At 40.9% G+C, this 22,151-nt stretch overlaps 1 protein-coding gene across 2 annotated transcripts; it reads left to right on the top strand.

Moving 5' to 3' along the window:
* The first annotated feature begins 237 nt into the window (after positions 1 to 237).
* THAP12 (THAP domain containing 12) lies at positions 238 to 20,919 on the top strand. 2 transcript variants are annotated; one of them, XM_053970073.1, is made up of 5 exons: positions 238 to 582; positions 15,085 to 15,205; positions 16,691 to 16,798; positions 17,757 to 17,793; positions 18,051 to 20,919. In XM_053970073.1, exons 1-5 carry the CDS (start codon positions 494 to 496, stop codon positions 19,994 to 19,996), a joined length of 2,301 nt encoding a protein of 766 aa, XP_053826048.1. In that variant the 5' UTR covers positions 238 to 493; the 3' UTR covers positions 19,997 to 20,919. The 2 variants fall into 2 exon arrangements, with proteins under 2 accessions (XP_053826048.1, XP_053826050.1); XM_053970075.1 differs by lacking the exon at positions 238 to 582 and adding an exon at positions 971 to 2,063.
* Positions 20,920 to 22,151: the final 1,232 nt, after the last annotated feature.

Genomic DNA, 22,151 nt, shown 5'->3' with positions numbered 1-22,151 from the left:
CACAACACACACGGTATAACACACACGGCACAGCCCATGGACACGGCGTAACACGGTGAAACACGCACACGGCGTAATGCCTAGACGGCGTAACACAGCCACACACACGGCGTAACACGCACGTAACGGACACACGCCCTTAACACACGCACAGCGGAACACGCACACGGTGCAATCCGCACACAGATCCCAATACCCCGCGCATGCGCGCCCCAGCCGTATCCACTCCTCGCGCGCACGCGCAGGGCCGTGTCCGCCGCGGGCGCGCGCTGTGCAGTCTGGGAAGGAGGCGGCCCCGGCCAGGCGGAGTGCGGCGCTGAATCCTCCCGGCCGCTCACAGCACTGTGGAGCCGCTTCCCGCTCTGCCTCCCCTCCGGCCGCCGCCACCTCCTCCTCCTCCTCCTCCTCCACCACCCCACACAGGCACCCTCCCCCCGCCCCCGTCCCGCCGGCCCGCGGATTTAAAGGGGCAGCGGCGCCGGCCGGGGGAACCATGCCGAACTTCTGCGCGGCGCCCAACTGCACCCGCAAGAGCACCCAGTCCGACCTGGCCTTCTTCCGCTTCCCCCGCGATCCGGCCAGGTGAGACCACCTCGGGAGGGGCGGGCTGAGGGAGGGACGCCCGGCTCTCCCCCTCAGGCCCCGCCGGCCCACAGCGCTGTCTGTCTGAGGATACATCGTGCTGGAGAGCTGGCTCCCTTCCCCCTGCCCGCTCTGCTTCCCCCGTGCCTCCTTACCCGCGGGCTGGCGGACGCCTGGACCTCCGATGGTGCCTGAGGAGGCCGCGCTCGCTCCGGCGGGGCGGGGCCGTGGGACCCTCCGGGCTGTGGCGGCGGGCGGCTGCGCCTGCGCCGGGACGGTAGCGGCTGCGGCTGCCGCCCCTCGGGGGAGTGGTGGGGACGAGAGTGGCGGCGCTCCGGGATGCGGTGGGGAGAGGGTGCCTGGCCAAGACGGGGTTGGGAGCTGCCTGCCTGTGGGCAGGGTGAGGCTGTGTATGAGGTGGTGTAATAGCTGCGAGAGATGTGGGGCAGCTGGAGGGGTACCGGAGCCATAGGCTCAGGCAGGGGAGCCCTGCACTGTGGGGGGCTCGCGCAGGCTTAGCACTGGCTCAAGCAGTGAAAGTCCATCAGGCCTGCTCTGTGTGTTAGGCGATGTGGTGCTGGATGATGAGGTGTGTGCGTGGCAAATGGGACACTCCTGCGACGGGGAGGAACTGTCACAGGATTCCTGGGATGGTGGCAAAGCATCATGAGCAACAGCAGAGGTGATGGGAGAAATTCCCAATGGGTGAAAAGCAGGGGTGGTGTACTGGTAGAGCAAAAAGTGTGTGAGTGAGAGACAGTGGAAAATAGTATGAAAAATAAATCATGCACTTAGACACAGAAACCCCCATTAAAGGTTCACCCTTAAATCGAGATAACACTCTTATAATCACTTGATTTAACATGATGCTCACAATATTGAAAGGTGCATAGGCACAGAGCAATACTAGTTACCTCTTTTCTAACAGTCAATAGTTAAGGCTGGGCTTTTCATTATTTATACATGATATTTACTTCCTTCCTTCCTTGAAGCTGCTTGACCTGATTTTTGGAAAAATCAAAACCCGTTGGGAATTATGCACATGTAGTATTTTCTAAGGAAACAGACCCTCCAAGCAATTTCAAATGAAGATACAAAAAAGCCTATATAGGTAGTAGCTGCTTTCTAAAGTTGTGATTTTGGATATGTTATGAAGTTCTTCTGGATGAATGCAATTCCTTGCTGTAAAGGCTATCCAGATCCCTTGATGTCTAGTACATGCAAGGTGTTATAATACAATCCATATTCCACATGCTTTTGCTTTAATAAGAACTGAAATCAAAGTGTTTGCTTACCTACTCTTATTCTTCAATTTCATTATTTGCTCTTACTGTTGTCTTTTTCTACCATCTGTCCTGTCACATGTCACAGAGACCCTTAGCATCTCACACAAAGGAATGTCTGCAGTTGGTGTGGAATTGAAGAAAATTGGCACTGCCTGAGCTTCAGTCTTAATTTGTAAGAGGGCCATGCTGTAAAATGTGAGTCACATCAAGCTGTACAGAATTCATCAGTAGATGACGGTTTACTGTATGAAGAAAATACTCTCTTCAGTTCATAATTTTTTTATGGAAGGACATTTTGAATGTGTGTGTTCCATGATAGCAGTGCGGAGATGTAGTTAAAGGTGTGCGACTAAATGATTAAGTTTTAAAGATTAATTTTTTTAAAACTATATTTTATAAACTCTAGGATGATTTAGGTTGGAAGGAACCTTAAAGCTCATGTCATTCCAAGCCATGGGTAGGTATGCCTTCCATTAGACCACCTTGCTCCCAGCCAACCCTTGGAACACTTCCAGGAATGGGGCAGCCTCAGCTTCTCTTGGCAACCTATGCCAGGGCCTCCAAACCCTCACTGTAAAAAATTTCCTTCATATATCTAACCTAAATTTCCCCTCTTAGAGTTTGAAGACATTTCCCCATGTCCTATCACTGGAGTTCCTGATGCAGAGTTCCTCTCCTACTTCTCTGTAAGGCCCGTTCAGACACTGGAAGGCACTGTGAGGTCTCCATACAACCTTCTCTTCTCCAGGCTGAACAGCCACTACTTTCTCATCTTGTCTCCATATGGGAGGTGCTCCAGTCCTCTTGCCAGCTTTGTGGTCTCCTCTGGATTTGGTCCAACATTTCCATGTCTGTCTTTATATTGGGGCATACTGTACACAGTATTTTAGATGGGGTCTCACAAGATGGGTAGGAGGAAGGAGAAACTATACATAAACTGCTTATAGCATCTTTGTGCTCTTAAAAATAGTCAGTGACAAAGATGATGTTCTAAGTTCTCTAGAAGTTCCCCCCTTAATATTTTACAACTTTCTGTCCAAAGTTGGTAATATATTCTATTTTACCAAGAGCATTTAGAGACTAATAAATCCATGCATCCTTTTAGTTTTGCAGATTTGAGGGTGTTTTATTCTGTGGGTTGGTCTACAGCAGTCTGCAGATGGAGATGAAAATATGTTCCTTGTACTGCTTGCTCTCACTTTTGTAGGTCAGACTGGGGTGGTGAGCAAAATACATTGTCCCAAAATGTTATTTGCACTTGGCAGCTTACAGTGGGAAAGCTGAAAATAAAGTTGTTAGAATACATTTTAAAATAAATTTTAATTTTAAAAAATCATTGATGGTAAATGCATAGTCTGGGTAAATTGTTTCTACTACCTTACTGTTTTCAGTGTTTCCATAAAAGCTGGGTAATTGCCTTTAATGTTTTCCCAGTTCAGTGCTAAGCAGTTCCAGTCAGACATTCCAAGTCTGATCTTTCAGGTATTAGGAAGTCAGTGAGAACTAACCTGTTAAGACTACCTTCCTTCCTTTTGGCTTCTTGAGAAGATAAAGGGTTCAGAGATTAGCTTTTGGAGAAGAACCACCAGTATTTAATAGGTGGTATATTGTCTTTTCATATCAAACTAGTGTAAGTAGCCTCTGTTACCTATATAAGGTTTACAGTTTTATGCAGTCTAGGCAGTGATCCTCACAGTAAAATATGTTTGTTTAACTCTCATCTGGGATTGTGGCTCTGTTCATCATGGTGGCTCAAGTTACAGTTGAGGTATGAGTGTTCAGAACAAAATACTTCTTAAGCAAAGAGAAGCTGTTCTGCTGCAGTTGACCAGTAGTGAGGTGATATATACTCTAGTTGCAACTCCGTAAAATGCCATTTCAACTTCCATGAGATGTCAGCAGATCTCTGAAAATGTAAAGTTTGTGACTGAAGAAAACCTTTCTAAAAGCTAATGAACAATGCCTAAGCAGTATTAAGGAAACTTTCCTTCCTGACCATTCAGGAGCCAGGCTGGGAATCCCCTTTGCAGACTGAGACTTTAATTGCTGTGAGCAAAGCCCTCTAGGGCAGGTGGCTCCAAATGAAAGAGAGTGCCATTTGACTCCCTGGACATGCCACACTCATAGCCTTGACCCTGGGTTCTGGGTTTTTTGTAGCAGAGTCTCATATGTCTTGTTCCTTTCAGCACTTTAATCATAACATGATAACAGCTTGAGCTGATGCCTCTGGGGATTGACCCTGAACCAAGAGATCCCTGGGCTTTTATATCTTTACAGTCTCTGCACCCATTCTTTAAGTGCTGCCCTTATGTACAGCATTATTCCAAGTACAAATATAACAAAGCTAACAGGATTACCATAGGGTAGAGTACAACATTATAGATTCCTGTGCACAAATACTTAAATGATTACCAATAAAAAAATCACATAATGATCATGATGGTTGATCATCCACTACTAGTTTGATGAGAGAATGGTGTATCCAGTTTTGTTACCTAAAACTTACAGCAAATAGTATATGGCAGTATATGGTCCTTCCTATTTAACTTGCAGTTTAGATTTTACTGAAAATACCTTAGTTAATCCTTCATCTCCAGATTGTATGTCATGCAGCTGTATTTAGTTTTATTTATTATTTTGTGTGGAGTTGTCTCCAACCATTTATTTTCTAAGAGGCTGATCCTGGGTATAAATCTCTGCCAAACACTATTCCTGTTCATGACCACTCTAGAGGTTGATGAGAGTTATTTCCAATATCTTGCTGTCCCATAATACTATTCCTAAACTCCAGGCTATTTTAAATCTACCTGACTACATGTTTGAGCAGTTTTATTATTTCTTTGTTTCACAGGAGCCTTTGTATGATCTGGACAGTGTACTAAAGTGATTTCTCTTGTAAGCTTGGTGGCTTCCAGCAATACTTGTATTTCAGTTCCATTAGATACATTATTTTTTGCTGAAATAAAGAACTATGGCTCCTTCAGCAGTGTAAATGTATGATGCTCTCCAAAAACTTATTTAGAATTAGTATAGTCACTCATTAATTACATCTCCACCAGGCTGCCTTTCCTAATGCAAGTTAATTCAGCCTCTTGGGCATTCACCAAGGGTTGTAGAGGTTCTGCCTTAAGCACCTCTGAGTTTCTTATTCCTGTGTAGTCTGTGTGTCATTTGCCATTCATGTATGAGAATCCATTGTAAATGGGATTAAATCCAAGTTCTCTAGAGACTGATCATGCATATCTCCATGTAGGTGGCTGAAGTGAAATACTACTTGAGCACATCATGATGGAGCTCATTGTTGAAGGGATTGGGAAATAAAGTTCTAGATTAAAAAAAATCTCAAGCTAATATGTGTATTTAAAATAATTTATTCACAACTATGTGCTCTTCATGGGGATGATGCTTGTGAAGCATGTTTAAGAATCATGTCCATTTCATGTATACATGGTTGTTGGATGACTTGGACTTAAGTCTGCTCCTTTTCATGATAATTGCTGTTGCTGCTATTGCTTTTAACATAGGAATTATTCCCTGCTGCTACAGCATCCAGTTGAGTTGAGTAGTAAAACTCAGGGCAGTCTTGTGGGTATAGGTTTTGCATAAGGACTTCACAAGCTGCATAAGCCTGTCTTCTCATGCAGAAATAGTTCAAAAGGCCTTGGAGTAATCTGGCAATCCCAATGCCAGAGCCAAAGCTGAAGCTCCTTTTATAGCTTGGAAGGCTTTTTCTGTTTCTGGACCCCACTGCACAGGCTCTCCATTCTCTGTCTTGGTGGTGTTAAGGAATCCATTCAGTGCTGGCAGCTCAGGGCAACTGCAGCGCCAGCTGCAGATGGAGCTCTGGTGGCAAGAGCCAGAGGCAAGAGGCAACTGCTGACCCTTTGCACAGCAAAAGGGCACAGGGATCTGTGGCACAGCCAGGCACATGGACACTCCAAGACACCGCAGGAGCTGACAACACCCAACTTTCCCACACTTAGACTGGTGAGAGGACTTGGACTTATTTAGGTTCCCTCCTTGGATGCACCATCTTGAGCTGTGATTTTGTTACTGCACTGTGATTACAATTATTTTAAGGATTGATATGACAGATTGTGCTATGGGAAACCTGGGGTCAAGCCAGTAAGGAAACCCGATCTGACACTCAGAGCTGCAAAGGGGCCTTAGTCCTAGCTCAGGTGGTGCAAGTGTGACTGCCAGAGTGGCTCCTGGGTGGCCCAACAGGGAAGTTTCCTTAACAGTACCCTCTGCCAATGATTTACTGAACTACTTTACCCCAGTATATCCAGTCTGCCATATCTTTCTATCTTGAAGAAATCCTTGCAATTGGGTTTTTATTTGTTACTGGTTGAGTAACCACAGCCTGGTTACCATAGTGTGGACCTTTCCTGGCTCTGCTAATCTTTGTCCTTTTGTTAATATAAATACTAAATACTTTACTTCCTGACAACACAACTGAAGCTTAAAAAAAGACGCACAGTGGTCTTTTCTACTAGACAAGTAGTATCTTTCAATCTTCATAAGCCTTGCTGGCAACTTACAAATAATCTATGTATTCTACAAGTATCAATTAATGTGGTAGTTTTACACCTTATTATTGCATGGCGGTAGGTGTCAAAATTCTCTTCATATTTAATGGACCTAACTCTCTGTCTCCTGAAGACCATAACAAAACTTAAAAGCATTTTCTTATATCTACTTTTTTTTTTTTTTAATTAACTGAAGTTTTTTCCTTTTCTTTTTGCTGAAGTGGCAGTATGAAGTCTTAGGTAACAAAACCCCAGTTTCCTGCCCAGACAGGACCCCTTGCATATCTTTGTCCTGGATGAAAATGAAACCGTGTCCTCCAAATTAATTTAAATAACATTGTTTTGAAAATTAAAAAGATTTCCTGCTGCTGTGACTGTGCTGCTAAACTGAGTGACAGGTGATGCTTGCCATTTATGAATAACATCATATCTTTTTGAGACAACAACAGTTCTCTTTATTCTAGAGAAAGTAATTTACCATCTTCTTACCTATATAAATGTACATGTCTGAAATATACATTAATAAATATACTTTAAAACTATACACAAAATTACCATCATTATAAGCAAGTACTAGTCCACAGAAAATACCATATTTGTACAAAAAACAGTGTTTCACCTGATGTGCACCTGCTGGAGAGCCTGCTTTTGGCAGGGTACATCAAATTGACACCCTGACAATCCATCCAAAAAGCTACAACTAAATCTGAATTCACAAAAAGGATAACTTTACTGCAAAACAGGACACAAAAACCACACATTTTGAAGACAAGCATTCCTCTACAAGCAGATCTTTCCAATTCCCCCTTTTTGAAGGAAATCCATATGCATATAATCACATCAGAGTGAGCAATTACTTCAGCTGGTGTTTTCTGTGCTCTCCAGAAATCTGTTTTGTCTGCGAACCAATTGCCTATTTACTTATTTGCCAATTTGCCTATTTAGCAAAAGAAGAAAATACTTTTACAACTAAAAAAAGATAGTAAATCAACTCTTAGGTTAAATTTTTTTGAAAGAATCAGCATATATTAAAATTGTGTTGATAATGATTTTTAATAATTTCCTACATAATCTTCAAAATGTGCAGGTAGTGGCATGAATCATTACTGTAAGAGTTTAGGTTGTTGCATTTTGGTTTGGGGGATTTTTTAATATAAACAACTTTGCTATCAATCTTGCTTTCTGAAACCAGGTTTAGCTAAACCTTTTAATTATCCCCCAATATTCACAAAATAAAGTAATAGAATAGAGTGACAGAGTCTTTAAGGTTAGAAAAACCCTCTAAGGTTGTCAAGTCCTGTCACTGCAGGCCCCCAGCTGGGTAGTAATTAGCATTGACTCCATGATTGCAGAAGGCTGATCAATTGCTTTGTTATATCCTCTTATACTATATTATATTATACTTATTAAGTAACTCAGTAACCCTTACAGCCAGTCCGATAGAGCTTTGACCTAATTGGTCAATCCAGCAAAACACCATCCAGTGTCCAATTAAGAAATCACCCTTTGGTAAACAAATATCCATAACACATTCCACATGTGCACAACAACCGGTTTCTCATTCTTTTCTCTGATCTTCTCACAGCCTTCCCTGGGAAAATGCCTGGGAAAGTCTGTGCCTGCTCTCTGTGGCCAGAGAGCTGCTGCCACAAAATCCTACTATTAAGCCAGCTCCACCATGTTGACTACTGAACCGTGTCCTCTAGTGCCTCATCCACATACCTTTTGACAGCTACCAGGTCTGGTGATTCCACCACTTTTGTGGGCAGCCTGTTCCAGTACCTGACCACCTTTCAGTGAGGAAATTTAGCCAACCTAAACCACCTCTGACACAACTTGAGGCTGTTTCCTCTTGTCCTGTCCCTTGTTCTCTGGGAGCAGAACCTGACCCTCACCTGGCTGCACCCTCCTGTCAGGGAGTTGTGGAGAGTGAAAAGGTGCCCCCTGAGTCTTCTTCTCTCCAGGCTGAGCCACTGCAGCTCCCTCAGCTGCTTCTGGTGCTCCAGACCCTACCCCAACTCCATTTCCCTCTCTTTACATATTCCAGCACCTACATCAAGGTTGTGAGGACCCCAAAACTGACCCCAGGATTGGAGGTGCCTCAGCATTGCTGAGGGACAGTCACTGTGCTGGGCCTGTGGCCACACCATTGCTGGTACAGGCCAGGTGCCCTTTGCCTTCTTGGTCACCTGAGCACACTTGGCTCATGTTCAGCCACTGTTGACCAGCACTTCCAGGGCCTTTCTAACAGTCAGTTTTCCAGCCACTCTGCCCTAAGCCTGTACCTCTGTGGGGGGTCGTGGTGATCTGAGGCGGGACCAGCCACCCCAGCCAGCCAGTGGCACAGGACTTCTAGGACTTTGTTAGGCACAAGGTCAGTACCACTTCACAGCCTGCAAACACTACTTGCATTAGGTGTACTCCCAGCAACAGTGGTGTAATATACTGCTTTGAGATAACTTTTAATTTGTGCCAAATATATTGCAACGGAAGGACTTGCATAACAGTATATGGTATGCATTAGTTGAATAGTGAAAGATTTGATAAAAGTTAATACATAATTTTATTCTAAGATCTGTCTAGTTGCTTCTTGGAGCTATGCAGAGCTATAGTGAGTGATCTCAGGGGTCTGACTTCCTTTTTCTTTGTTATTCCATTCCTCAGAGACTGTTCTGTTTGGAGCCAAACTCACAGTTTGGCTGAAGTGCTGAATTCAGACTCAGATGGAGTTTTCAGGTTTGAGTTCAGTCATATAACCTGTCATCTCCTTTTAGTCCTGTAGCTTCCTCAGGGAATGTCAACATTTCAGCCTTTGCCATTAGAGCTTCCTAAATTTCTAGAACTCTGGTTGCTGATATGCTGTTCCAGTGGGTTGAGAAGCTTGGTGCCCATGTCTGATCCGTGATATAAAAGAGGGGAAATTCAGATTAGCTGTAGGGAAGAAATTCCTCCCTGTGAGGGTGGTGAGGCCCTGGCACAGGTTGCCCAGAGAAGCCGTGGCTGTCCCATCCCTGGAAGTGTTCAAGGCCAGACTGGATGGGGTTTGGAGCAACCAGGTCTAGTGAAAGGTGTCCCTGCCTATGGCAGGGCCTGGAAAGAGATGGGCTGTAAGGTCCTTTCCAACCCAAACCACTCTAGGATTGTGTGGTTAGGATCCTCAAACCAGGGCTCTGGACACCAAAGGCTTCTTTTGGATCATGTGCTCAGGTGGTGCCTTAAAGAACCTAGAAATAAAACAACATACCCTGAGATAATATTAGTATAGGAGGTAACACAAAGGCTGGTCTTCATTGGAGGCCTCCAGGGGCAGATATGGAAAAATGCCTGCAAAATGCCCACCCCTCATGGGGTGAATACAGTTTTAAAAGTTTAGCAGATCAGCATAATTGAAAAAAAATCACCAATTAGAGAAATAAGAGGTGATGCCATTTCCCTCGGTCCAACCTTCTCTGAATCCTGCCTGCGCCCTCCCCCCACCCCCCCCCCCCCCTTCCTTAGATGGGAACTAAATGTTGTTTGTGAAAATGTGTCTTGAAGAGCTGTTTTTTGGCCTTGGTTCCCAGACAGAGCCAAGATAGGATAGGGGGCCTTGGAATGTGGAGCTTCTTTCTGCCTAGGGAAAAGTACTGGGTAAAGTATTGGGAAAACTAGCCACAAATAGAACAATAGGCAAAGTTACAAATATATATGTAAGAATACAGCGAATATATAAAAGAAAACAGGCAAAAATAATTTGGCATCACAGGCAGTGTTTACTTCAGCACAAAAGGCAGCAGCCACAGCCAGTTTTTGTTCAACTGTTGAAGAACTTTGTAAGGGAATGATGCCTTGAGAGGCTACCTAGAACAGGGGCTAGACAGTGTTAAAAGAATAAAGTAGGTATTTATTAAAAAGGCCTTCAAAGAATACACCTTGGGCAGTACAAGAGCCTGGCCGAGGCTACACCCATGTTGGACAGCAGATCACATGTTTTCATGCTTTTGTAAGTTTTGGTCCATTTGCATATTAGGGTTAATTGTCCAATTACAGCTTCAGGTTATGAAGTCCAATCCTCCCAGATTGCTCTCCTCAATTTGCTGTTTATACTTTTTGGGCCTTAAGCTGCAATGGTGTCCTTGGTTCTCAGGCTGGAAAATGATTGTTTTGTCTAACTAAACTGTGAAGAGAACTTGTATGAAGTTCAGAGTTGCGTACTAATGCAATACAGAATCTGGATAATATGAAAGCTAAAACTTAAGGCATCAGGAAAGAAGTATTGAGTAGTTAATGACATCTGTGTGAGACTCATTTTTGAATAAGCCCCCTCTGAAGAGCTGGTGGTATCTCTTGCTGTCACTCATTGACTATTACTAAGTACTGTGTAGTACTTACTAAGTACCTACTTAGGTTCTTTGGTTGGCGTTAACATGGGAGGGCAAAGAATTCAGGCTGATGTTTGCCTGCCCTTGACAGCTATGTGCCAGTTCTGAATGCACCATTCTTGCCACCAGTTTGTCTCCCTGTGATTGCCAGGAGGTGATTCAGGGGAGTTAACATAATGTAAGGAGCTCTGGCTTTGCTCTCTCTCAGTGTTTGTCAGCTTCCCTGAATCACTGAAAGAAGCAGGTAAGACCATGGGGTCAGGCTCTTTCTCTGGACTGAAACCCTCCCCACTAACTGTAGAGGAGGCTGATCAGCCTTTGTGATCACATTTAATGAGTTGTTTAGTAGTCAACACCCACTGAGAAAGTCTGAAAGCCAGAGTCAATATAATTTAGATGCTATAGATCTCCCAAAGATTGTTTATATCATTTGATTAAGTGAAGAAAGCTCCCCTGTTCTCTTTTTGGGGTGATTGCACTGACAAGAGTGCAAGATCTGTTGTGCCAAAAAATCAGGTTTTTTAAAACATTGTTTTCTTTCCTATTTTAAGTCTGTGAAAAACGCCAATCACTTGTTTTTTAAAATTTTAAAAGTTTATTAGTAATAAAATAGTTATAAAAATAGTAATAAAATTAGAGTAATAAAAATTTGGACAATTAGGATTAGGACACTATGAGACAATAAAAAGCAAAGAATTATGGATGTCCGGATATTTTTGGGCACTTAGCTGCCAAAAACATGCCTTGCAAACAAAGGAATAACGCTTAAAAGCAGTAGTCTGTTGCATATTAATATATCATACATGATCCATAAATTCCTTGCAAATTAAGAAATTTTCTGGTTTTTGTCAACTTCTTCCCCTTAAATGGAGAGAAGGTGGAAGAATGTTTGTCTTTTCCGATAAGGAGGCAGTAACTCTTTAGGTGTCCTGTTGCTGTTATCTCTGTCTGAAGAGTTTCTTGATTATCTTATCCCTTTCTTGAGCTAGTAAAAAAAATACCTTACATCGCATAGTTTCTATTTTAACATTATGTTATAACCTAAAACTATATTTAACACACTACTTAAAAAGGATTAATACAGTATTACAAAATAACCTTCCATAACACATATAGTATTCAATTTAATATTTGCAAAGAGCCAATCATTTAATCTACATTTTTCACAAGTCGTTACTAAGCATACTGTGTGTTAAAAATGGGACCACACTCCCGGTACTAGAGTATTTATTATAATAATAAGGCCTAAAGCATGGGGGCCCACAGGTTGAACAGGAGTGTTCCTGTCAAGGATACTGAAGCGCTGGTGCTTGGTCTTCTTCCTTTATTGAGCAGCGATGTCCCAGATGTTCCAGGTGGAGCGGCACAGCTTCACTGGGTTGGGTGCCCCCTTTTTATACTGTTTTTTGTTCCTTTGGATTGGTTTCTGTAGGGATCCTTCATTTGCACGAAGGTTTAAGGCTCTTGATTGGCCCATTACAGTTCTGTCCAGGCTGGCTCCTTTCACCTGGGGGGTGATAAACTTTACTTAGATGTAATACCGTATGTTGAGTACCGTATTTCTTATAACTACCCTTTTAACCCCTTTTCCAGTATAATAACCAAACTTTTTAACAGTACATGCTTAACAATTATCAACTATTTTCCAACAGTTTCTAACCTATTTTTGACACTCTGTATGGATCTCCGAGAGCAATATTAGAAATTATTTTGATTTATGGCATTTGCCATCACTGTTATTTTAATATTTTGCATGAGCAAAAAATTGAGATTTGCAAATAGTTCGGCCAGCAGAGATCAGAATCAAAGATTCCCCTTTTTCATCTGCACAATTGCTCTTTACTGAGCTAAAGTAGAGGTGAATCCACTTAGACCTGTGATTTCCTCATCTGGGCTGCCCACTTGTCCTGGTTTGACAAGGAAGTGAGTTTTCTCCGGAAGTTGGGGTCAAACCAATCAGTGGTCAGATTGGGATATTGATGCCTGGAGTGACCACTGAAGGCATTGGACATGCCTCTGAGAACACAGGGGGTTAAAAGCAGAGAACTCCCAGGGGAACTCTCTTTGGTTCCCGTCAGCAGAAGAGTGCAGACCTCCCCTGCCCAGCCACAGGGTGGGTGGGGGAGGGGAAGCCATGTGGCCTAGGAGAGGTAGGACAGGGGGTGAAGGGACTGGAACTGAGCGGAACAGAAGTGTGGAGAAAAACTGAGATGTCTTTGTGACCCCCTCCCCCCCAAAGAGAGAGAGACAGAGAGCCTGAAGGCACCTGGAAATTTGATATCATGTGCCGGAGTAGAAGCAGTAGAAGCGGGGGCGGGGAAGGTGCCCACCTGTAGGAGTTGGAATTCTGAGCAGCTGAGAGTCCAGCTGTCCTGGGAGCCCGAGACTTTTAACCCCTTCTGGGACAAAGAAAGCTTTGTGAAACATTAGTTCTTCTTGATCTGAAAGGGAAGAGAGACAGCCTGGGACCTGAGATGTTAGAAGAAGAAATCCTAGGTGGGAGGAGATGATGGAGTGGCCTTGGCTGGACTTTTCTTGTATAGCCATAGACTGAACCAATTTCTTCTGCAACAGAGACTGCATTCCTGGGGGGATGCAATGGTTTGAGCCAAGGGAGTGGCCAGCTGTAGTGACTGCCAGGGCTGGAGTGAGAGTGACCTGCTGCAGTGATGCCAGGAGAGTGACAGGAGTGGAGTGAACAGAGAAGGATGAGGAGGGTGTAGTGGTGCCTTTAGTCTTCAGGGAAAAAGAAGATCTCTGTTCTCGAGACCCTCGGCCCCAGGGGAGGAGAAAGTGGGGGGGACTGTTGTCCAAAAATGAGAAACTGTTGTACCCTCGGCTCCAGAGGAGGAGAAAATGGGGGGGACTGTGGTCCCAAAATGAGAAACTGTTGTTCCTTGGCCCTTGGCAGAGCATCCTTAAAGGAGGAGCACTATGAGAAGTCTTGGTCCATGCACAGTGGTGAGAGCACTGTACCTGGGAGGAGGATGTCATACTGGCAGACTTTTTTCCGGGCAGTGCCATGTGTGGCATGGAAACACAAAGAGGTCGCAACTGTGTTTCCTGGGGGGGTCTGTGCTACAAGAGAGACTCCTCTCTCCCTTGATGGATGGAGAATTGATTATTTGAGGGGTGGTAACTTGATTGAGGGTCCAAGTTTTGTCTCACTGTGTTTTGTTGGAAATTGGGTGGAGGGGAGGAGGAATATTTTTGAGGGTTTTCATTCTGGATTCTGTGTGTGTCTTTTATTATAGTGGTTGGTTAATAAAGTTTTTTCCCTCATTTCTAAGCTCAAGCCTGCTCTGCTCTGTTTCTGGTCGCATCTCACAGCACTCGTTTGGGGAGGGTATACTTTCATAGGGGCAGTGGCACTGTGCCAGCGTCAAACCATGACACCCACCAAAATATCTGACAAGACAGCCTTTGTTCTTATATTGTTGAGTAATCACTAGGTTTTTTTCTCCTCCTTACTGCTATAAACAATAATTTCATGTTTGCAGTCTAAAGTAATAGTAAAATTGCTTCCTTCTAACTTCTAGCAACAGAACAAGTAACTTTGTTGCTCAGAGAGTGATGACATATACCCCATTACAAGGAGTTGAAGCTGACTACTGCAGCATTTGCATCAATTACTGCAAATGGTTTACTCACCAGGGGGAACAGTCTGCAGTTGCATACCTAAATGGAGTCCTGTCAGTAAAGGAAATATTTCTTTATCTTTGTGGTATATCTTGGAGAACTAATCCAAAGCAAAAGTAAATACATGTAAAAATATGTATCTAAGGAGAACTTCGGGCATGGAAGCACTGTCTGTGGAATGGTTGCTTTTTTCTGTTGTTATTTTTTCACTTTCATAAATCTACTCAAAACTCCCCCAGTGACCACAATAAATAATAATACTGTATTTTGATAGGAGGTGGAAAAGACAGCTATGTTAAAAACTGCCTAGAAAACATTATGACTTTAGACTACAAGCACATCTCTTTGGTTTTTAATTTTTCTTTTTAAGAGCAAATTCTTTAGAATTTAATAGTTAGATTTCATGAGCAACTGTGCTACAGTCTGCTCTGTGTGTGCGTGACAAAGGCAAGAATATATAAATTAAGGGAAAAGACTCCTGAATTTGATGGGATGATGTTGAGTGGTGAGCAAAAACAGAAAAAGTATTTTTACAAAAATTTGATGGGATATCCAAAGGAAGTTGTAAAGAACTTTCCCAAGCCTTGTATCAAGGTCACTTGCACTCCAATTTTGAGTATGATTTGAAACTGTAAGGGATTTTGTTTTATCCTAAGATTGTCTAATTCTTCTCCTTACATGCAGATGTCAGAGATGGGTAGAGAACTGTCGAAGGGCAGATTTAGAAGATAAAACTCCAGATCAACTCAACAAGCATTACAGATTGTGTGCTAAACATTTTGAGACATCTATGATATGCAGAAGTGTAAGTAAAAACAAGCATTTATTTACTGCGTCTTGCAAAATATGACTGACATTTTTCACCAGAATGCTGCTTTTTAATCTTTCAGCTACTGGGTAACTCGTCCCTAGGAAAATTAATTTCTTAGTCTTAATTGTGATCACTGCCATTACCTGAGGCTCCACACAGGCTCTCAGCCATTGAAAATGAACAGTCGGAGGAGAGGGAAAAAGTGGTGCTCCTGGGCAGTTTAATGTGTTTGTTGAACAGTCCCTCACTGCAGTGCTTTCTTTGTCTCACTTGTTTCACTAGAGATTATAATATTATATAAGTTTATTGGGTGTAATTTTGCATATCTCTAATTATTTAAACTTATTAATGTCCTGTTCCTGAAGTGTGTACATGGTGTGATTTGGTTAAATTACACTCTGTTGTGGCCACAAGATTTAAACACTCTGTACATCTGTCAAGCTATAATTTCCTGTTACATTTTCATCCAGCTAAAGTCAAGGCACTGTTTTCTGTTAATGAAGTAATAGCTTTCAGTTCTTTTTGTCAACAATATGATTTTAATAGCTTGCATAAGAGTAGGAAAGGGTGGACATGGGACTTTGTATCAGGTTTTAATTTCTAGGCTGAATTTCGCTCTGGTACATAAGCAAATCGGATCTTTTAGTTATGAATGGTAATTAAAATATGCGGGTCAAACTCTGAAGTCCTAGTGGTATTACACATTATGAGATCTCTAATTAGCCAGCATGCCTGAAACATATGAAAATTGGAAGTCATTATGACTCTGAAAGGAAATGCTATGAAACTGGGTTTGTTTGAAATGTATTTCAATCTAATGACAAGATGACATCAGTTACAATTTTGTACTTAGTAGAAATTAGCCAGTATAGGCAACACACGTTTACAGTATATCCAAATATAACATTTTACTTTAAATATTTTTTTTTTAACTGGGAACACTTACATGATCATCTAGAAGTCTTTTCTTCTTTTTTTTTTATTCACAGATAAATTTTCCCTCAATATGATCTTTCACAGTAGTGCTTGGTGGACATCATAGTTCTACGAAAAGAAGCAATTGAACATTTTCACAATGAAATGTTTCTAGAATTGTGAAATAAGTGATAAAACCCAAAACCCAATAGTAACAAAATGTTTCCTTTCTGATGTATGTCTTTTTATCCAGGTTTATTTTTTTAAAAAATCATAATATTGCAGTAAATTAAAATTATTGCATCCAGGGTCTTTGATATAAAGATAATGGAGACAAAAAAAAAGGATTTGTAGTTTGGATTGGAGTTTTCTGTAGTATCTCTGTAGTGTTCTTTGATATCCCTGAAATGTAAATTGCATAGCTTAGCTTTCTCTTTGGTAACATAAAAAAGTCAAAGTACTTTAGAATAATAACATAAACAAGAAAAGAAGGAGGAAAAAAAAGGGCACACTGTCTGAAATTTCTCAAAGTATTCCCTAGTCGAGATGTCTGTTTTCTTACAGAGCCCATACAGAACGGTTTTACGGGATAATGCTGTGCCAACTATATTTGATCTTACAAGTCACTTGAACAATCCCCACAGCAGACATAGGAAAAGGATAAAAGAGCTGGTAAGTTTTTAATGTAAAATTATGGGTTTATTATTAAAAGAAAAAATGACAAGTAAGTTAATGTGAAACTTTTACACAAAAACGTAAAATAAAAATATTTAGCCACTTGAGTGTTTGTATTTTCTATGCTGCCTGTTCCTGTATCTTTTTTGCTGATTATAAGTTAAATGCATGATAAAAATTTTATCTACTAAGGAAGTCTTTAAGAAATAATCTGGAAAATTAAATGTGTTGGTCCAGAGCTGATTCTTTCATCCAAATCAAATGTATAGTTTTCTTTTCCTTGTTACTACAGTGACAGCTGAAGACAACTGAAGCATGATATCCCAAAATTCTTGCTGCATGTTGATTGTGATCTTTGGTTCACCCATTTAACTTCTGAAATCTGAATCAATTCAGACATGCTTGTTCTAGCTTACTGTTCTGAAAAATGATCCATGGATAAAACCAAGATTGTGAAATTTTTTTGTGGGATTGTGTCTTGTGTGTCATTTAGGGGAGAAAGTGTCTCCATGGTTATAAGTATACTGACAATTAAGAGGAATTCCACTCCTAATCTCTGTTTATACTTGAAAAATTGCAGACAATTTCTAAATGTTTCTTTGTGAGTTTGGTTGCATCTGTTGACTGAAAATGGGGTTAAAGATAGTTCTGTCTACTGGTAGTACATTACCAAATTGCAATAGTATCTATTTAATGGAATCTAATATATATACTAATAATTATATATATTGAAGAACCTCCTAATACAACTGTTCTCATGTAGTTAGTAGATACATGTCATGGCTGTAATAAACTACCTCAAGAAACCTCCTGGTCTTAGAATTTCTAGCACTTTTTGGCAAATGTTAACTGATCTCATATACCATATTTGTATCTGATCTTGATATGTTAATATTTTAAGATCACGTGTTAGACATTGTCATCAATGTAAGTTCTTTTTGTTTGTTTTTTTAAGAGTGAAGATGAAATAAGAACATTGAAGCAGCAAAAGAGTAAGTGATCAAAATAATTGAGATAATAACTTTATTTGCTAAGGCTGACGAGGTAATGCCTCATAACTATTAGTTTATATATAGCAGGAGGATAATTGAGTTCCTTCTTGATTCAGCCAGCCAGTCTAAATTATTTCCAAAATACTCATTCACTTTTAAACTGGAAACATTCTTGTCTGGACTCTGGTAACTTAAAGGTAATGGGCAAGTAAAAGCTATGTTTTATTTTTGACACTTACAGTAATTTCATTTTGTAGTTGATGATGCTTTTGAACGGAAACAGGCAACTCAAGAATCGAATGAAAACAATGAGCAAAATGCTGTCTCAGAGGAAGGAGGGGAAGAACAAGAGGAAAAAGCTGTCCCCTTAACACTGGAAGAAAGAGAAAACAAAGATTACCTTAAATCATTATTTGAAATTTTGATCTTAATGGGTAAACAAAATATTCCATTGGATGGCCATAATGTTGATGAACTTCCAGAAGGTATTTTTACTTCAGATAACTTTCAGGCTCTACTGGAATATAGAATAAATGGTGGCGATGAAGTTCTGAGGAAACGATTTGAGATGACTGCAGTCAACCTTGAGTATTGTTCGAAAACTCAGCAGAAACAAATGCTTGAGATCTGTGAAAACTGTGTTAGAGAGGAGACACTGAGGGAAGTAAGAGACTCACACTTCTTTTCTATTGTCACCGATGAAGTAGTAGACATAGCAGGAGAGGAACATTTGCCAGTGTTGGTGAGGTTTATTGATGATTCTCACAATCTAAGAGAAGAATTCATAGGATTTTTACCATATGAGGCTGATCCTGAAATTTTAGCTGTTAAGTTCCATGCAACTATTACTGAAAAGTGGGGTCTAAACATGGAGTACTGTCGGGGTCAAGCCTACATTGTCTCCAGTGGATTTGCTTCTAAAATGAAAGTTGTGGCTACGAGACTCTTGGAAAAGTATCCACAAGCTGTGTATACACTATGTTCCTCGTGTGCCTTAAATGTTTGGCTGGCAAAATCTGTTCCTGTTGTTGGTGTTTCTATTGCATTAGGAACAATTGAAGAAGTTTGCTGTCTTTTTAATCAGTCTCCACAATTACTAGTAGAACTGGACAACAAAATTTCTGCTCTTTTTCAGGACAATGATGAGAAGGGTAATGAGTTGAAGAAGATCTGCCGTTCTCAGTGGACAGGCAGACATGATACTTTTGAGGTATTAGTGGACCTCCTGCAAGCACTGGTACTGTGCTTGGATGCTGTGAGCAGTGACTTCTCTGTCAGGTGGAACAACTTCATTGTTGGTCGAGCATTTGTACTTTCAAGTGCACTAACAGACTTTGATTTCATTGTCACTATTGTAATTATGAAAAATGTTCTGTCTTTTACAAGAGCATTTGGAAAAAATCTCCAGGGACAAACATCAGATGTGTTCTTTGCAGCTGGCAGTTTAACAGCAGTATTGCACTCTCTGAATGAAGTGATGGAGAATATTGAAGTTTACCATGAATTTTGGTTTGAGGAAGCCACAAATTTGGCTACAAAACTGGATGTACAAATTAAACTGCCAGGAAAATTTCATAGGGCACAACAGGGGAACTTTGACCCTGATATGACATCAGAAAATTACTACAAAGAAATCCTAAGTGTCCCAACAGTAGAGCATATTATTCAAGAATTAAAAGATATTTTCTCAGAACAACATTTAAAAGCTCTTAAATGTTTATCATTAGTGCCCTCAGTCATGGCACAGCTCAAATTCAATACGTCTGAGGAGCATCATGCTGACATGTTCAAAAATGACTTGCCCAATCCAGACACACTTTCTGCTGAGCTTCACTGTTGGAGAATCAAGTGGAAGCACAGAGGAAAAGATATTGAACTTCCAGCTACTATTTATGAAGCTCTTCACTTGCCTGACATAAAGTTTTTCCCTAATGTTTATGCATTGCTTAAAGTCTTGTGCTTACTTCCAGTGATGAAGGTGGAGAATGAAAAATACGGAATAGGACGAAAGCGCTTAAAGGCATACCTGAAAAACACCTTGACAGGGCAAAGGTCAAGCAACCTTGCTTTGTTGAACATAAACCTTGACATAAAACATGACTTAGATTTGATGGTGGATACTTATATTAAACTCTATCCAGATAAAGTGGAATTTCAAGACTGTATTCCTTCAAACAATTCTGAAGTAACAGATGATGCCTAACTTTTTAAGCTCTAACCAATCTGTTGAAACAGCTTCTTCTTAATTAAGTTTCAAAGCTGGGGAAAAAAAACTGATTAAATCTTAAAAAATCACTGCAGTTGTGTTTTCATTTTAGGCCTTGGGCTGATCAAGCTGTGGTCAAAGACCTAAATTACGTGTTGATAGTCCATACTACATGTGTTTGACAAACAAAATCAAGCCTGACACAAGCCTATGCTCTTGGCAGAGGTGCTTTCTACATCTGATTGACTTAACTAGGTGCTCGTTTACTTTATTGCATCGTGGGAAAAGTACATTATGATTGTAGATCTGATGGGGCTGTTACATATTCACTGATTAATTAGGATAAGAAAGAAACTCAAACTATTAAAAGGAGTATAATCTATTTCAGTTCTGTTACTTACGATTTTTTTTAAAAATCCAAACTTTTAAGAAAGTCTTTGATGTATATTTAAGTGGCATTTTGGAGAGTGGATTCAGCTATTGCACGATCCCCATGCTGTGAACAGGTCTTGGTGTAAAGTGAATGTCAGTGATATAGGGGTACATTTTAACATTTTGTTGGAAGAGTCAACCTCTTTCATCTCTTGATGACTGTTTACATTCCTTTGTGTCAGACACAAAACTTTTTTCTTTAGGCTTAAAAGGCATGGCAGGAGTATTTAAATTCTTAAAAGACACAAAAAACTTAAAATCTATTCCACAAATGTTTAAATCTGTTTGCTCTGTCCCAACTCTGACACAAACCCATCCATCTTATAGTATGTTTATTTGTAAACTCACTGTGGAAAGACTAAAATAAGAGTTTGTTGTTTGTCTAGAAGTAAGATTGAAAATATTGCTGTTATTTTTGGTGAGAATGAAACTTTTTTGTACAGTTTATGGAAATTTAAAATAAAATGTGAATTGTTTTTTACATAGCATTGGATTTCCTAGTAAAGCTATGCCTCTGGAAATGTGGTTTGTAAAGGTGCCTTTTATTTTAGCAATTTTTTCTTCACTGTTTTTGCAATTCTAGTGAGCAGCCTTTTCTGAAGACAGAGGAAACTGTGTGATAGTACCACTGATCTGCATGTTCTGCAAGGTTTTTTAAAGTATTTTGAGATAGCACTAACTACAGTGCTTTTACTGATTGAAGTTCTGACAATCAGGCAGAAAGAGATTAAATTTGGTTCAAAAGTAGTTTTGCAGCTATCCTGATGCATGACAGGTTTATAACTTATTTATTGAACCAAACATCAAATATCAAGTGGCTTGGGTTGGAAGGAACCTTAAAGCTCCTCCAGTTCCACCCTCTGCCATGGGCAGGGACACCTTCCACTAGACCAGGTTGCTATAAGCCCCATCCAGCATGGCCTTGAACGCTTCCAGATGGGGCAGCCACAGCTTCTCTGAGCAACCTGTGCCAGGGCCTCACTGCCCTCACAGCCAAGGATTTCCTCTGCTATCTAATGTAAATTTCCCCTCTTCTAGCTCAAAGCCATTCCCCCTGGTCCTCTCACTACAGTTCCTGATGCAGAGTCCCTCTCCAGCTTCCCTGTAGCCCCTTCAGACACTGGAAGGCCCTGTGAGGTCTCCACACAACCTTCTCTTCTCCAAGCTGGACAGCCACTACTTTCTTGTCCTGTCTCCATATGGGAGATGCTCCAGTCCCATTACCAAGTTCATGTCTTTTTTATGTTGGGGGTACGTGGGAAATTGCAGTACTTTTATGTACTTCGCAGTTGCAGTGAGAAAGGCCCCCAACAACAGCAAATTGAATGATTCTAAAGAATATGGGTTCGTAGTGCTCTAATATAGTCAAAACAATAAGATCAAATTTGGAAAAAACCCCACATTTTCTAAACATTATCTTTTCTTTCCACTAGTATTTGTATATGCTTTCTGACATACTTTCATGTCATTGCAATTCTTGTCTCAATATAAAAAGTGTTTTAGCTAATAGCTTTCTCTGTTGCTTTCAATATATGAAAATAGCTCCCAAATCTTGGTTAAAGCTATTTTAAAAAAAAAAATTAAAATTAAAAGTCATATGGAAAATAGGCTCTTTTTAAAGATGATCTCAATTACAATTTTAATAAAATAAATAAAAAATACTTCCTATCTTGGAGTTCTGTGAGTTGCCCTGCTAAAGACAGCAACATGGTGGTCATGA

This window comes from Vidua macroura, chromosome 2, assembly GCF_024509145.1.
Source record: "Vidua macroura isolate BioBank_ID:100142 chromosome 2, ASM2450914v1, whole genome shotgun sequence".
In the NCBI taxonomy this organism is placed as follows: domain Eukaryota; kingdom Metazoa; phylum Chordata; class Aves; order Passeriformes; family Viduidae; genus Vidua; species Vidua macroura.
Note: the sequence above shows the minus strand (reverse complement) of the source record. Positions and strands in the feature narration are given on the sequence as shown.

Excerpts from the sequence above, each read along its gene's own strand:
- THAP12 (XM_053970073.1), top strand. The coding sequence starts at position 494 with ATGCCGAACTTCTGCGCGGCGCCCAACTGCACCCGCAAGAGCACCCAG. Across the intron at positions 16,799-17,756 it reads GGAAAAGGATAAAAGAGCTG|AGTGAAGATGAAATAAGAAC; the intron begins GTAAGTTTTTAA and ends TGTTTTTTTAAG. Across the intron at positions 17,794-18,050 it reads AACATTGAAGCAGCAAAAGA|TTGATGATGCTTTTGAACGG; the intron begins GTAAGTGATCAA and ends TTCATTTTGTAG.